The sequence below is a fragment of the Vipera ursinii genome, assembly GCF_947247035.1.
Source record: "Vipera ursinii genome assembly, chromosome: 1".
Lineage (NCBI taxonomy): Eukaryota > Metazoa > Chordata > Lepidosauria > Squamata > Viperidae > Vipera > Vipera ursinii.
The window spans coordinates 1,473,271-1,489,329 of record NC_139512.1 but is presented as its reverse complement, the minus strand read 5'-3'; the positions used below and the strand labels follow the sequence as shown (position 1 = coordinate 1,489,329).

Genomic DNA, 16,059 nt, shown 5'->3' with positions numbered 1-16,059 from the left:
TCCCACTGCTTAACATTGGGGACAAGTTACTTCCCCCTGCTGATAGGGCCCGCAACCTGGGTGTCCTCCTAGACTCGCAGCTCTCTCTGGAAGACCACATTGGAGCTGTGACCAAGGGGGCCTTCTCCCGGGTTCGACTAGTTCGCCAACTACGGCCTTATCTGGACCTGGATTCCTTACGTACAGTCACCCATGCCCTTGTGACATCTCGCCTAGACTATTGTAACGCTCTCTACATGGGGCTGCCCTTGAGATCCACTCGGAAGCTTCAACTGGTGCAAAGTGCGGCGGCACGGACACTCTTGGGAGCCTCCCGATACTCCCATATCACACCTCTCCTCCGTGCGCTGCACTGGCTTCCGGTTGCCTTCCGTGTGAAGTTCAAGGTGCTAACAATGACATTCAAAGCCCTACATGGCATGGGTCCGGACTACCTACGGGAGCACCTTCTGCCGATGTCAGCACCCCACCGTCCTGTGCGCTCCCACAGAGAGGGCCTCCTCAGGGTGCCACCGCTCAAGGAATGTCGGCTGGTGGCCCCCAGGGGGAGGGCATTCTCAGTGGGTGCGCCAGCCCTCTGGAACACCTTACCTACCGAAATCCGGATGGCCCCTGACCTCCGTACCTTCCGTCGCGACTTAAAAACTTTCCTGTTCCAGCAGGCTGGCCTGGCATGATAGCGTTAATTGGGGTCCCAGTTTGTGTTCATTAGTGTTTCTTATTATTTTATTGTTCGGTCTGTATACCTTCCTTCCTCTGTACACCGCCCCGAGTCCCTCGGGAGAAGGGCGGTTTATAAAAACTAATAAATAAATAAATAAATAAATAGAAGAAGGGGATGACAGAGAATGAGGTGGCTGGATGGAATCACTGAAGCAGTAGGCGTGAGCTTAAATGGACTCCAGAAGATGGTAGAGGACAGGAAGGCCTGGAGGAACGTTGTCCATAGGGTCACAATGGGTTGGACACAACTTCACAGCTAACAAAAACAACAATATGGCAAGGCAGGGTTGGAAGACTCCAGGTCCTTCAGTCAGCTGAAATATTTTATGTAAGGGGGTTTCAAGGTGAATATTCATTTACAGCCTGTCCTAGTAACGTTGATCTGTCAGAAGACTGAGGAATTGATATTCCCATGGCAAAAATACTCCAGAAGAGTGCTTCTCACCCTGTGATCCATGGACCCCTAGCAGGGACGTGATGTCACAGGGGGACTGCAAAGGCTTAAAGAAATGTTATGATTTAAATGCTGAGTTAAGTCTTGGTGGTCCGTGGCCACAAAAGGTATTTAAAAGGGGTCCGTGGTGATGAAAAGGTTGAGAACCACTGCTCTAGAATATTCCAAACTGTTTCACTGAAGCCCCTCATCAAACATTGAGAGCTCAGGCTCAATGTTTAGAACTCATCATAGTGAGAAAACAAATCACTTCCACTCTTCTGGAAACTGAGATCTGTCAGTAAGTTACCATTTTCAGAAGACCTCTTCTCCCCCTGCTATTACCTCCTTACTTCTGATGGGAGGATATCCTCGTAGACCACCAATGATTTGGGACAAAATTTCAAAGAGAAACCCAGACTGTAGATCACTTCTTGAAACAGGTTATCTATACTAAGAGTAGAGTATCACAGATACATTTTGGAGTGGCCATCTTAAGCAGGTTAATTCTTGAAAAAAAACGCTAAGTGGTTAATTCTACTGAATCAATAAAGCACTGACTTTTCATATGCTTAAAAAGTTCTTTCAGTACCTTTTAATTAATGTGGACATAGGAACTTTCTCCCTCAGGGTGTTCTGTGGTTTAACCAGGGCTAAAACTTACTACAAGGAATGCAAACTCGGATCAGTATTACAGTAGGTTTGAGGAAAGTGGGAGGCAAGGCACACAAAATAAAAGGCAGAGTAATTTAACACAAAATGTTTTGATGCCAAAAGTAAACTGATTAGAAAATTCAAATTATATAAAGAGAAGCTGGCTGAGAACTCAATCTAGAACTTTATACTCCTGAAGAAACAATACAAATGTCTATTACAAAACAAGAAAAGAAAATACACTATGCTTTTTGGCAGCAATTGATAACCCCTCAAGCCAGAAATACCATTCTACTTTGGTGCCTGATAGCTGGCACCAGATTGACAAGTGCCTTCCCCTTCCCCAATTCTTACCTGCCTCTATGTGGGAGGATTATTTTAGAGTATTATAGTCAGAAGAAGTGTCTCCTAAATTCAATTTAACTCGTAATGCTAACCTGCTCTCTAATTGGGCCCAAGTTTCAAATGCTGAAATGAAGACGTTTATAAATCAACTGAATGATTGCCACAACCTTAAACACTGCCTGCAAGGCTGACTTTTAAACTAATGATGCTCCTCTTCCTTCCCTATTTAATTTGTAGATTCAGAACTGGCACTAATGTATAATGATGCATCAGTGTTGGAGAATCATCATTTAGCAGTAGGATTCAAACTCTTGCAAGAGGAAAACTGTGATATTTTCCAGAATCTCTCTAAGAAGCAACGACAAATGCTCCGGAAGATGGCCATTGACATGGTAAGAAACTCTGTTGGTCATGGTTATAATTTTGAATGAATCACAATATTTCAAGTGACATGACAGGTGTTTATCGACATGCACGGGACCGATTATTTTGATGTTGAAAGCTGTTTCAATGAGATTATTATTTAAGAATAAATTAATCACATAGTTAAGGAAGTAGAACAAGATTTCACTATTTTAAAAGCTTGGCAAACTTGTTTGAAAGAAAGGTTTATCTCATGGGAAGTTTACATTCTTCCCAAGTTTACATTCTTCTCTTGGGAAGTTTCTGTTGTATCATTTTTATCCCTTGAAAAATAGTTGCTTGGCTTCAGTCAAATATAATGAAAATTCAGAGAACATTATGGTTTTATCAGTTATGGGGGGGGTTTAAACTTCTACACTGCATTTTGTACTTAAAGGCCATTCTAACCCACATCAGGATTTAGAGAATATGAAGATCTAGTGATCATTTTTATTCTTGGAATTCTAATTAAAAACAAATGCTGAATGATTAATAAGGCTGTTAATCAAAGATATCTGTCAAAAACTCAAGATGGTGTCCATGAACATGTGATTGAAGCCCCATTCCATTTCTACATTTGTCATTTGCAACATGGCCACCATATTGGCTTTGTAAAGAATATAAAGAAATTGAAATAAAATGAAAAAATATGTTATGTGAGAAACTAAAAATCTGTCCAAACAGCTGCTTTAACATGCATTTATTCCACTGTGAGTTGGCACAAAAGTATGGTGGCATAAATTGCTCTACTCCAACAGCTAATCTGTATTTACTCTAGGAACAAGCAGGTCTATTCTTACAACGTTAAGGTAGGACAAATTAAAGAGAGCAAGTGGTTGCTCAGTTTCCACTCCTACCTGCTAGATGAGGTAGTATTTTCTCCTGAATACTGGGATGGGTTTCATTTACAGGTAGTCCTCCTTAACAACACTAATTGGGAGTCTGCTGTTAAACAACATGGTTATAAATTGAAAAACCACGTGATTGCAGTACTGTCCCAGTTGCCACTGTTGAGTGAGGACTGTGAGGATCATTAAGCAAGGACCTCTTGATAGACTGCAATTTGCAATTTCCATGTTGATTTTACTTGTTTGGAAACTGGCAGGGACACAGTGACAGTCAGCAGTGTGGGCCAATTATCTGAAATGCAATCACATGACTGATGGGACACTGTGATGACCAATTGTGGGTACTATTTGTTTAATACCATTGTGGCCATTGTAATTTCAAACAAACGTTGTATGGTCATTAAAAAAGGCCCATTTGTATTCAGTTTTGATGCCACTTACTTCAATTAGGGTTTGAGTGGCAGTAACTATGAATCAACTGTTTGATACTTCACCAGAGCTAATGTAATGATTTTAAAATCATATTGAAAATAAAAATAAATACTCTTGGCCACCTTTGGAATTGCCCTACTGTTGATCTTCACAGCAAACTTACTACTACCACACTCTTCCTCTATTTCCAATATTTAAAGTTTTCTTTGTTTAAAGGAAGGTCTAGTGATACTTCATAATAAGGAACCCCCCAAATGACCTAACGCTTTGATACTTTGATAAATGCCAAATTGCCAGTGTCCACAAACTGGGGGGAGGGGGCATACCAAGAGCAATTAGATTCTGATTGTGCCATAGTCACTGGCAAAATGCTAGAAATTTTATGCAGCAGGGCTTATGCTGAGAGAGGATAGTAAGCATCCCTGTAACACTGAATCAATTAACTACAAAGTGAGCTGGGTTCCGTTATGGGCTGAGATAAACTGAAGGTAATGTGAGGGGTCTCCTTAACAAATGGCTAATTAGGCTAATTAGGCATCTTCAAGCCACCTTTAGGAGGATGTTGGATGAGTCCTATGAAAACTGAATTGAATTCAACACTTTATTCAGCAAATTGTGATTAGACACACAAGGAATTTGTCTCCAGTGCAGAAGCTCTCAGTATACAAGCAACAGAATAATGACCATCATCATCATCATCATCATTCACATCATCATCATCATCATCACAAAAAGATAGGGGAATAAAGAAGATTATAAGAAGGATAAATAATAATACTACAGCCATACTACATGAGTAGATATACATAAACATTAAACAGCACTGTGAGAATTAGGTATTCAGCAAAGTGATAGCTGAATGATAGAAAAAATGATGACAAGGGGGATGGAAAAAGGGAAAGGTTTAAAAAATCTGAATGAAGGTAGTAGGATCTGGTGCAGAGCTGAGGAATACATGAAGGAAAATGAATGTGTATATTTGATTATGAATGAAAAGATTAAAATGTGTGTCAGTATGAATTGGTGTCATCTAGTGGTGGTGGATGCATACGAAAATCCATGTGTTGGTTCATGTGACACTCTTCCAAATAGTAATAATATCAGACCCAGGGATCAGCTTTGGGGGAAAATGTGCAATACTAAGAAAGTATGTAATCCAGATGAAAATTATTCTATTAGCTAACATGAGTGGGTGGATGGGAACAAGATGACAGGGTACACAAAGAAGTGATCAAGCCATTCTGAAGCTCAAGAATTAATAATAACAGTAATTATTCGGGGCTTATCTGCTTAGAAAAAGACTTGTTTGAATGTGTGGTTTAAGCATAGATCTATATGGCTAAGGAATGAATATAAATCAAAAAGTGCGATTGATTTGAGAGTTTACAAAGAAAGATCAAGAGAATTAGTGAAGATGATGAAAGATTCTGAATGTGATGCAGATCATTTTTAAAGAAAGGTTTAAAGTGGATTTTGGAAATATATACATATTAAAAAAAAGAAAAAATTGCAATTGGAGTGAAAGAATAATTAAAGGAAGGGAATATCAGAGGCTGTATAAAATAAGATTAAAAGACAGATTACACAAAAAGAATGGAAAGTGTATGTAAAGGAAACAGGAAGTGGAAAATGCTTGGAACAGAATGAAAAGAAATGTAATTACAGAGTGCCACAGAAGTGTGTGCATTTAAACTGTGTGCAAAAAAAAGCTTAGTGAAATGATCAGGTGATAGAGGCAGTGAGTGAGAAAAAAAATATATATCAGAGAATGACTGCTGCAAAAAATAAGAATAAGATATAAAATCTTTCCCAGCAGAAAAAGAAAGTTTATACAATACAGTCAAAAAGAACAAGGAATGGTTAAGATTAAAAGCAGCAGAGAACAAGTGATATTAGTGATAATAAAAACTGTTTTTGAAGCGAGCTAAATAAGAAACTTTCAGCAGAGTAAAAAGAATTAAACATAAAAATAATGGAATTATTGGGAATCTGAAGTGAAACTGAAATTGAACTTTCATAGATTTATAGAAATGATACACGAGTAGTCCTTGTTTTAATGACAGTAATTAGGAATTTCCCTTTGCTAAATAATGCAGTTGTAAAGCATGATTCCAAAAGTCCCCATTGCTGTTGTTAAGTGAGGATTGTGAGTCATTGACTGACTCACATGATCGTGACTTGCAACTTCTGCCAGCTTCTAATAAGCAAAATCAGCCAGCAAGAAGTCGCAAATGCTGGACAGCTTGCAAGCAGGCTGCTGGATGAGTGCCATGGAGTGTGACCAAGTGACTGATGGTGTGCTGTGGTGCCACATGAGTGTGGCCATGCAGGGGGATGCTGTGGTGTGAGTGCAACTGGATGGGCGGGCATGGGCTATAGAGTATGGGTGGCAGGCAAGTGATACAGAGTATGAGATCCCTGAAATCTCTGTAGCAGGGTCCTCATGAGAAAAAGTGGCAGAAGAAACTTACCAGAGTGGCCTGGGATTTCTTGCTAGCTGTTCCCTTGACTGTGTAATGTAACTGTAATTGGTAACTGCTTAAAGAATGTTAATGGGCGATGTTAGAGCAATGTTGTTTGTGAGTAAGATTATACAAGTATTTCTATATGAGGATGATGCTGTGTTGTTGGCTAAGAATTTGAATGATTTGCATTGAATGTTAGAGAGACTGTATGATGTAACAAGGAATACGAATCTGAAAATCTGAATATGGATCAAAGAATGTTAGTTGTCTTTGACTGGCAATATGGAGGAATTGATTATAAGTTGGGTTTGTCAGAAAAATTATAAAAATGTGGTGGGAATGGGTATGGGTTAAAGTGTGTGCTATAAAACAAGAAGTAATAGGTAAGGTAACTAACCAAAGACAGAAGCAACCTAGAACTAAGGAGAAATTTCCTGACAGTTAGAACAATTAATCAGTGGAACAACCTGCTTCCAGAAGCTGTGAATGCTCCAGCACTGGAAGTTTTTAAGAAGAGACTGGACAGCCATTTGTCTGAAATGATATAAGTTTTCCTGCCTGAGCAGGGGGTTGGACTAGATCAAAGGCCCCCAATCTTTTGGGCACCAGGGACCGGTTCCGTGGAGAAAAGTTTTTCCACAGACTGGAGTGTTTGTGGTTTTGTGTGCTGCTTGCATCCCACAGATGGGACTTTGCTTGTTTGTGTGGACTGGTTGCTAGCATGCTGTGGCCCAGTACCAGTCCACAGACCAGGGGTTGGGGACCCCTGGACTAGATGACCTCCAAGGTCCCTTCCAACTTGATGATGATGAATATATACTAACTGAATGTGGATTAAATAAGAAATGAGTGGCCATAATGAAGCAAATATTGCAAAGTGGTTTGGTCACAGAGAGGGAATGAATGAGGATCAGATCACCAAATGAATACACAAAGAAAGAGTGAATAGATTGAAAGGAAGGGTGACACTGAGAAAATCATGGTTGGATGCAATTGATGAGAACATGAAAAAGAGCAATGAAAAGTTTAAAAAATAAAATGAAGCTGCATGTGGATATGGAGGAAGTAAAGAAGACATGTAAGAACAGAAAAGTACAGAGAGGTATAATAATGATGTAAGTTTTAAATTTTTTGGCTTCCTCCTATTTCTTATTACTTTTCTTTACTCTGTGTAACACTGCTTTTCTTAGGTTGGTATGTACGAATGCATGAATAAATGTCTGCAGACATAACAATATTATGTTATTTTGTGTATTTTTTTCTGAAATTTGTTTCAAAACTCTTGTCTCTTCTTTCTAGTATTCTTGAAAATAGGGAGAGGAAGACAGAGAAGTAATTTTTGTATTTGTGGTGGGGGGTATAAATAGGTCTTGGCAACAGATATGTCAAAGCATATGAATCTTCTGGCTGATCTGAAGACAATGGTAGAGACCAAGAAAGTGACCAGCTTGGGAGTCCTGCTTTTGGATAACTACTCAGATCGCATTCAGGTAAGGCACTAAGGAGCAGGGATAAAATGGAGTAGAGCCAATTTCAAACAGAGGTGTGAATTCCAAGCTCAATTCTTCAACAAACTTAAGAGCTGAGCTCAAGATTTTGTGGATAGTTATTAAAAGGGACGCGGTGGCTCAGTGGGTTAGGACGCTGAGCTTGTCGATCAGGTCGGCAGTTTGGCGGGTCGAATCCCGAGTGCTGCGTAATAGAGTGAGCGCCTGTTACTCGTCACAGCTTCTGCCAACCTAGCAATTCGAAAGCACGTAAAAATGCAAGTAGAAAAATAGGGACCACTACGGTGGGAAGGTAACAGCGTTCTGTGCGCCTTTGGCATCTAGTCATGCCGGCCATATGACCACGGAGACATCCTCGGACAAGCGCTGGCTCTTCGGCTTTGAAACGGAGATGAGCACCGGCCCCTAGAGTCGGAAACGACTAGCACTCATGTGCGGGGGAACCTTTACCTTTACTTTACCTTATTAAAAGCATGAATGTCAATGATAGTTCTATTGAAGTCCTCTTGTTCAGAACTTAATGTTATTAACTTTAAAGAGTATTATTAGTGTATATGAATCAATTTAAAATATATTCTTAAGATCTGTCTGAATTTGGTGCTAAGAAAAACAATAAAGAGGCAGAGAAAAATGAATGAGATACATACATACTTAATTATTAAATATTATTAATGAAATTGAAGTGCTGCAACATATTAATTGTGAAGATAAGATTTCCAATGATACTTCTTCTTTGATAGGTTGATTTGTGATGTAGTTCTACTGTAAATGTTGTTTTCCTCCACAGGTTTTGCAGAACATTGTACACTGTGCAGATCTCAGTAACCCCACAAAACCACTAGAGCTCTATCGCCAGTGGACAGACCGAATCATGATAGAATTCTTCCACCAAGGGGATCGTGAGCGGGAGAAGGGCATGGAGATTAGCCCAATGTGTGACAAACACAACGCCTCCATAGAAAAGTCTCAGGTGACACTGCTAGTAAACAGATGGCATGGGAATGATAGCTGTTTAACTGTGGGTGGAGGTTTTGAAAAAAACTACAATACTCAAGAATTTTTTTGCTAAAATGAAATAAAATACAAAGCTAAACACAATGAATGTAAAAGCTTTGTTTATAAGCATAGCCAACAATAATTTTTAAAACTTATTGAATGGAAAGGAGCAGGAGAAAAGCAAACATGGGTATTTATAGTCAGAGCATTTTGAGATAGGAAACATTTGCTTGTATACCTATAGTTTTTGCAAGTGTAGAATTGGACTGGAGGAGGAATTAGATACAGATTTATAAAAATTAGGGCAACAATGTCTGCCCTAGCACATTTAACATTCTGTGTTGTTTTTCTTCTGCCAGGTGGGATTCATTGATTATATTGCACATCCACTTTGGGAAACCTGGGCTGACTTAGTTCATCCTGATGCTCAGGAGATTCTGGATACTTTAGAAGACAACCGAGAATGGTACCAGAGCATGATTCCTCATAGTCCTTCACCTCCCCCAGATGCATCAGGTTTAGACAAAAATGGAGGAGACAAATTCAAGTTTCAGCTTACTTTAGAGGAGGAAGATGGAGAAGAATCAGATATTGAACCAGAGATTGAGAGCCCTCTGGAAGAGGATAATAGTGAATCCAAAACCTTGGGGACAACTGATGATTCAGAATCTGCAAATGAGCCATTGCCTTCTCCAACAGACAAATTGGGCAGCCCCCACAGAAATGCCCTAATCAAACAAAAAGGTGCACTGAACTTTGACAACCAAAGAACACTTTCACAGACTGACAGTGGTTCCATAGCAGATCCAGTTGAGTTAGCAAGAAGAGAGAGCCTGATTGATGCACAATCATGTCTTGACATGGAAGGAAATATCACCTTTTTGCCTCTTGGGACGTAGTGAAGGGACGACCCGATGATGATTACATTCTGGCAGGGCCAGAAGGGGACCACAATAGGCCACCCCAAATCTTGCTGCCAGCAACCTATGATTTCACTCCCCATTGTAAGGGAGTGTTACTATTAACATTTTCTTCCCCAAAGAAATCTGTAGCTTGAACCGCATTATTTGCCCAGGTGGCAAAATATCAGAGATCAGACTATGCCTGTCATGTCTTCCTTCCAGTGTTGCTACTCAGCATCTGAGTTGTACCTGGCAAATGGAAAAATTCTTCCTGCTGGACTTGTCTCTATCACTAATTTCTTATTTTGGTTTCAACTTGGAAATAGTCTGTATCTTGTTTGAAGAAAGCCCAGGTGGAAATACAGCTCTTAGTTCAATGTAAGAACAAATATTTTGCCTGAAGATAGACACAGGTTCAATCTCTGACATCTTTAGTCTTCTTTTTTAGAGATTCTAGGCTGGAAAAATGTTTTTTCTGACTGTGATCCTGGAAAGCTTTTTCAAGTTAGAGCAGACAGTTCTGGGTTGGTTGGACAAATGGTCAGACTTTTTTAGTCCTACACTTTCCAAGCATGCAAATTTCATTTGAGGAAAGGTTCTGTATGATCCTGCTGAAAATCAGAATAATGTAGTGGGTTTGATGGACCAATGATTTGACCCAGCAAAAAGGGAATCTTAAAATTACATGCTATTGCAGAAAGGGGAATTGTGCAGGTAAATATTATGTTTGCTTTTCTCAAGTGTAATAAAACCAGCATCCTGGGAAGTTTCACATAAAATATTCAAGTAGGAGGGAGTCTCTGTAAATTACAGTGCGATAGGATGCTATCAAGAAATACAAAATTCATCCTGCTGGATGCATTTGGCATCAAAATCCTGATACTCAAAAAAGAAGGCCTTCCTTCCGACTGCATGTTGCCTCATTCTGGTAGCTGCATTGAAAATAGCCTCTTTTATGTTAATCTCCTAGATACCTTTTTCCCACATGAAAATATTTATAGAAAGTGATAAGCCCATTTCTCCAATATTCAGAGATTTTGTTTTAATTTTTCCAGTAAGAGGGGAAAACCCTATTGTTTAAAATTGTTTATTTTATGACATGTATTTCTCTATAGCAACTGTAAAGAGTAAATTATTCATGTTTTCTTTTTTTTTAAAAAAAAGAGGAAAGTATTTTTGATGCAGAAATATGTAGTCAATGTTTTAAAAAATATGTAATCTTCCCAGCAATTTCTAATATAAATTGGCTATAGTAACTGGCAGAACTGCTTGCTACACAAGGGTAATTGGAAGTCTTGCTAATTTTCAAATTAATGGGGGGGGGGGCAACGTGGATAATTTGACTCTTCTGACATTTTAATCACTTTGACTTTTTCCTGTGAAATCAATGTCCCACTTTCTTGGGGCTTTGGGGATATGGGGCTTCGTTGTCCCTTTCTCCTAAAAGGAATGGGAGAAGCTATCCCAAGTGATGTGTTCATATTAGACTACTCATAAAAGTTTTGTGTGGTATGTACACTATTTATTTTGGATCTTTTTATCATTAACATTTTGCGGAAGAAAAAGACCTATTATTTTTAAAAGGCATGTTAACTTTGTTTTCTAAATACTAAAACAGAATTGTTTTGTTTTAATAAGTTGGTTTTGTGACATTAGGGGAGAAGCAATTTATGTGGAATTGTGAAAAAAAATGTGGATTTACATGTTTTCCGCCTGTTTTCAGTATTCAAAGAAATCTATTAGTTTGTTCTTTCTGGGTTATCAGGATCTTGACTCCATGTATTTCACAGCTCACAAAAGAGGATTGTTACAACACTGAATTTGCTGCTCAACATTTCTTGATTTCATTCAAGTTAGAGATCCATTCTGTCCCTCTTATTCTACATCCCTATAATTAAAGAGTCTGTCCTATCCCAGAGAAGACTTGTAACTAGATAGTACTCTGTGCGTTGATTTTTTTTCCCCTAGAAGGCTTAATCTGCTGATTTGAAGAGATGCACTTACTGCTTTGGGTAAATAATGCAGTTCTATGGAGCCTCAAAAAGAGACAGGGTCCGTTGAAACTGGGGAATCATTAGCCAATGTAAGTAGCAGATAAAAGTTATGAATAGAAGAATGAGATTTAAAGATTCATTTGTAAAATTTTGGTGAGGCCAACTTATGATTTGAGGAGCTTAAACTGCTGATTGATTATAAAGCTAGGGTGGTACCTCCATCTACTGTATTTACATATTAGAAATCCAGGGAGGGTGCAAGTGAGGATGATTCTATGCACCAAAATGATACTGTGTCTCATCATTTTCTTTCATATACTGTACCTCTTATGAAAGGCCGGTTATGCATTACTACTGGGAAGGCTACCACTTTTAATTTATTTTCAGCAAGTATTTTTTGTTCTTTTTTAAAAAAACAACTTTTGTAGCTTTATGCTTAATAATAATTTAATGTGTAATAACTTCATCAATGGTTGGTTCAGGCAAATTTTATTGATAGCAATTGGTTTAACTGTGATTTGCACTCAAAATGTTGCATTATGTGTGTGCAAATGTATATATGTATATGTTGAATGTTTGTTTGTATACACATGTATTTCACAACGCACTTTGAGTTTGCTGAGCTGCCACTGGGGCCTGGCCCTACAGACTGAGTTACTGTTTCTTTGTGAAATAAGTATTGTCATAACCACAGAGAACATATTGGCATTTTTATCTGATTGTCTGGTTTTCCTTGCTACATTGTTTTCTGGCAACATCTTTTCTTTACATTGTATTTAAGTGTTAAAATGAAATGTTTGACTTTTTAAATTGTACTACAAATCTCCAGAGCTTGGGGAAAAAAACAATCCTAATGTGATCATAGTAACACAGCATTTGTTAGTAGAATGGTAACTATAGGAGAGAAGAGATACTACCAACTGGAGTTTAGAATGTAGAAATTGTGGATGGAGATGGGAATGGAGTTATTCCAAAATAGAAAGGTAAATCTGAGCAAAGAAATTAGAGGAGGGAGGGAGAGATTATATGGTGATGCTTGATCAAAGTTTTAGGCAAAAAAAGCAAAAAGGTATGAGAACTGTCAGGACTTAGCCCAACTGATTCAGGAAGATTAGGATCAACTATTAGAACTGCAAAAGATGTAATGCTCTCCTCTTGGCAAACAACACTTTCTCATATATAATATAATTATTTTGAAAGGGTAGTGGATTGAGTGGTATTGTATATGAAATTTTCACAGTAACTGATGCAAAAATGAGTGAAGTTCTGGAAAAACAATAATGACTGCTTATTTCCCAGAGGCCAGATCCTTTTTTTCTCCCAGCAAATCCATCACTGACAAGCCTAACTCCCAAATAATGTAAATATTTAATCCCAAAGCATAAAGCTTATCTCTCATCTGTGTTTGCCTGTCTCTTGTATGTCCCTCAGTGCTCTTAATTTATATACACACATCGTACATGCACATCTGCCTAGTTTCACAAAATACTTTTGCCTTCTTGGGGACTTATTATGATAGTGATCCACCAACTACATTTCCTTCCAGGTGCCATTTGTTTCTTTCACAGATTACATGGTGGAATTATAAGGAAGTACAGTACCATATAATCAAATGGCCAAGCAAAACTTAAACCAAAACTTTGATATTGGATTTTGGAAGATATTAAGATTACATAAGATTTAGCAAAGCCCACAAATACACCATGAGGTTAGATGGGGATTGCTAGAATAGAATAGAGCTGGAAGGGACCTTGGGGGTCTTGTAGTCCATCCCCCACTCAAGCAGGAGAACCTACACCATCTCAGACAAGTGACTGTCCAGTCTCTTCTTAAAAACCTCCAGTGATGGAGCGCTATTTAGACCCACTCAAAAACTGTACAAAACATTTTTCTGCCATATTTTTCCTTAAACATATACTATGTAAGTGGGGAAAAAGGGAAAAAATGTGAAAAGACAGTCATAGTAGTGGTTTTACAATCACTTTAGTGATGATTCAGTTTTGGAATGCATTTGAGCATATAACAAGGTGGATTTCTTCCTTGTTTCCTGTACTTTGCCAAGACTGCAGTCTGTGTGCCCCATACCTAGCTTGGGAACTATACAAACAAGTATGTTTGAGGTGTTCCCACTGTTTTTTTTAAAGTTATATCAGTCTCAGAAAAGATTCACTTTAGCAACATTAGAAGTTTAAAAGTGATGTTATGTTGCCATCTAATGGTCACACACAGTCTTTGGACCTGCATTCACACATATCACTCTCAGTCTTCTGTTGTAAATAAGTTTAGGAGTAAACTTGTAGTCAACTGTAGTTGACTTTTTATATTCTTAGGAGGTATTGTACACTTCCTGTATGTATCTCTCACTATGATCCAGCCATCCCACTGAGTTAGGGATAGTTTGGTTTTCTTATAGATGGTGATTTTCGAGGCAGATGAGCTAAACCTATTAAAGCTCAGGATATATTTATGGAATTTTGCAGAGTAATGAATGAAACTTAACACTTAAAAGTTTTCTAATGATATTCCTCATAACACAACATAACACAACATTATAGAAGGGAAATTCTGGTGTTAGTCTTCTGTATCTAGATGCGTAAAACATTTTTTGTAAGTTAATTAATGGAAAGATTGTCAGTTACAGTATCTTACTTGAGAAATAGTACTACAGATACCCAACAACATGGATGGTTTGGTTTTAGTTTTGTTAGGAGCCCTAGTGGTGCAGTGGTTAGAATGCAGTATTGCAGTTTAACTCTGCTCAGTCTGGAGTTTGATCCTGATGGGGCTCAAGGTTGACTCAGCCTTCCATCCTTCCAAGGTTGGTAAAATGAGGACCTAGATTGTTGGGGGCAATATGCTTATATTGTAAACTGCCCACAGTGCTGTAAAGTACTAATGGGTGGTATATAAGTCTAAGTACTATTGCTATTGGTTTCTTTTTTCTCACTTTCCTGGCCATGATTGTTTTGGCCCATTTTCACAACAGTAGAAAAACTTGCTAACATTTTCAAATAGTTTTCTCATACTACAATATATGCATTTTATACACATTTGTTACTGTGAGCATGTTAGTAACTAACTTCTCCATAATAAAATACATTTGTCTATGCCCTTTTCATTAACATGTGTTTTAGTGTGCACTTTTTGTAATATAAATATTGTATGCATATTTTTGAGTAGTGAATTACATTACCAATTCAGACAAAAAAACCCCATATAATTTGCATACACATTCAACTGGTATAAGTTTATATAAAAGTTCAGACTAGATAAATCTCTCCCAGTCCTTAGACCTAACTGGTTCTCTCATTTCATACTTTGGCCTCCAATAATAATAATGACTCAAACACTTTTATGGCCACTATAATCCTGGCCCTATTGCTAAAATTTCATTGGTATAGATTGATGTAGTGGTTAAGTGCCCAGGTAATCACCAGCAATCAACACTGATTTGAAAGGAAACACATACACACATATTGCTGAAATGACAATAAATGGAAAATACCCCATAATGTTACAGAGGTATTATGATATAATACTCATTTGATTTAAGTGTAATTTCACTATCATTTCAGTAGTAAGAAAAAGATGGAAATGACACTGAGAAGCCCTAACAGGATTACATTAGAGGGGTTTTCTTGATCCATCTATAAAATGTGAATAAACCACAGCAGAGGTGCCAGTTCTGGAGTGTAGAAATTTGGATGATCAGTGAATAACAATAAAAAGATACAGAAAATTCCTTGCTATTATCTAGTGGCTACTGTAATCTGGATAATATAATGCAGTCCTGTTGTAATAGCTTTAAATCACAATAATTCTATCTCTGATATCCAATGGAGAACCATTGTTTATGACTGAAGCGTTATCAGCACTGATTTTCAAAAGGACCTCCTGATTATATTTATCCTGTCTTAAAGGCCACATACTGTATGTCTAGTAAATTTTAAAATGGTATTCTGGAATCTGGGCTGTCATTATTGACTGTAGTCCTTTGATAGAAAATGTGGACATTTATTAAGCCTTCTAATATTGCAAACAAAAACCTAATATCAGAAAACAGTCTAAAATGTTTTCCCTTCAGATTAAATAGCACACTTTCCAAGAGGTAAAATGCAATAAAAAAGAGAAATGGCTAACTCCGACATTTTTATGATCCCAGCCCTTCCTTGCAGTCAGCTTGAGGTAAATCCCAACCTTGTGTTTTACAGCTACTGCCTATGAAATCTATACAACTCATGCTGAAGTTATTTTCTTATTCTGTTACTGAATATTGTTCCACCTTTTGCAAACATTGTAATAAGCAGATATATACAAGCTTGCTTTTATGTTTCACCTTAAAAATCTGTTGTAATAA

General features: G+C 38.0%; 1 protein-coding gene across 2 annotated transcripts in view; it reads left to right on the top strand.

Moving 5' to 3' along the window:
* PDE4C (phosphodiesterase 4C) overlaps positions 1–14,801 on the top strand; it is a 58,132-nt gene extending 43,331 nt beyond the window's left edge. For both annotated transcript variants that reach the window (XM_083349443.1, XM_083349442.1), the window contains exons 12-15: positions 2,393–2,547; positions 7,670–7,792; positions 8,598–8,780; positions 9,166–14,801. In XM_083349443.1, coding sequence (XP_083205569.1) covers positions 2,393–2,547; positions 7,670–7,792; positions 8,598–8,780; positions 9,166–9,705 — 1,001 coding nt within the window. In that variant the 3' untranslated portion in view covers positions 9,706–14,801. The remainder of the gene's footprint in view (positions 1–2,392; positions 2,548–7,669; positions 7,793–8,597; positions 8,781–9,165) is intronic.
* The last annotated feature ends 1,258 nt before the right edge of the window (positions 14,802–16,059 follow it).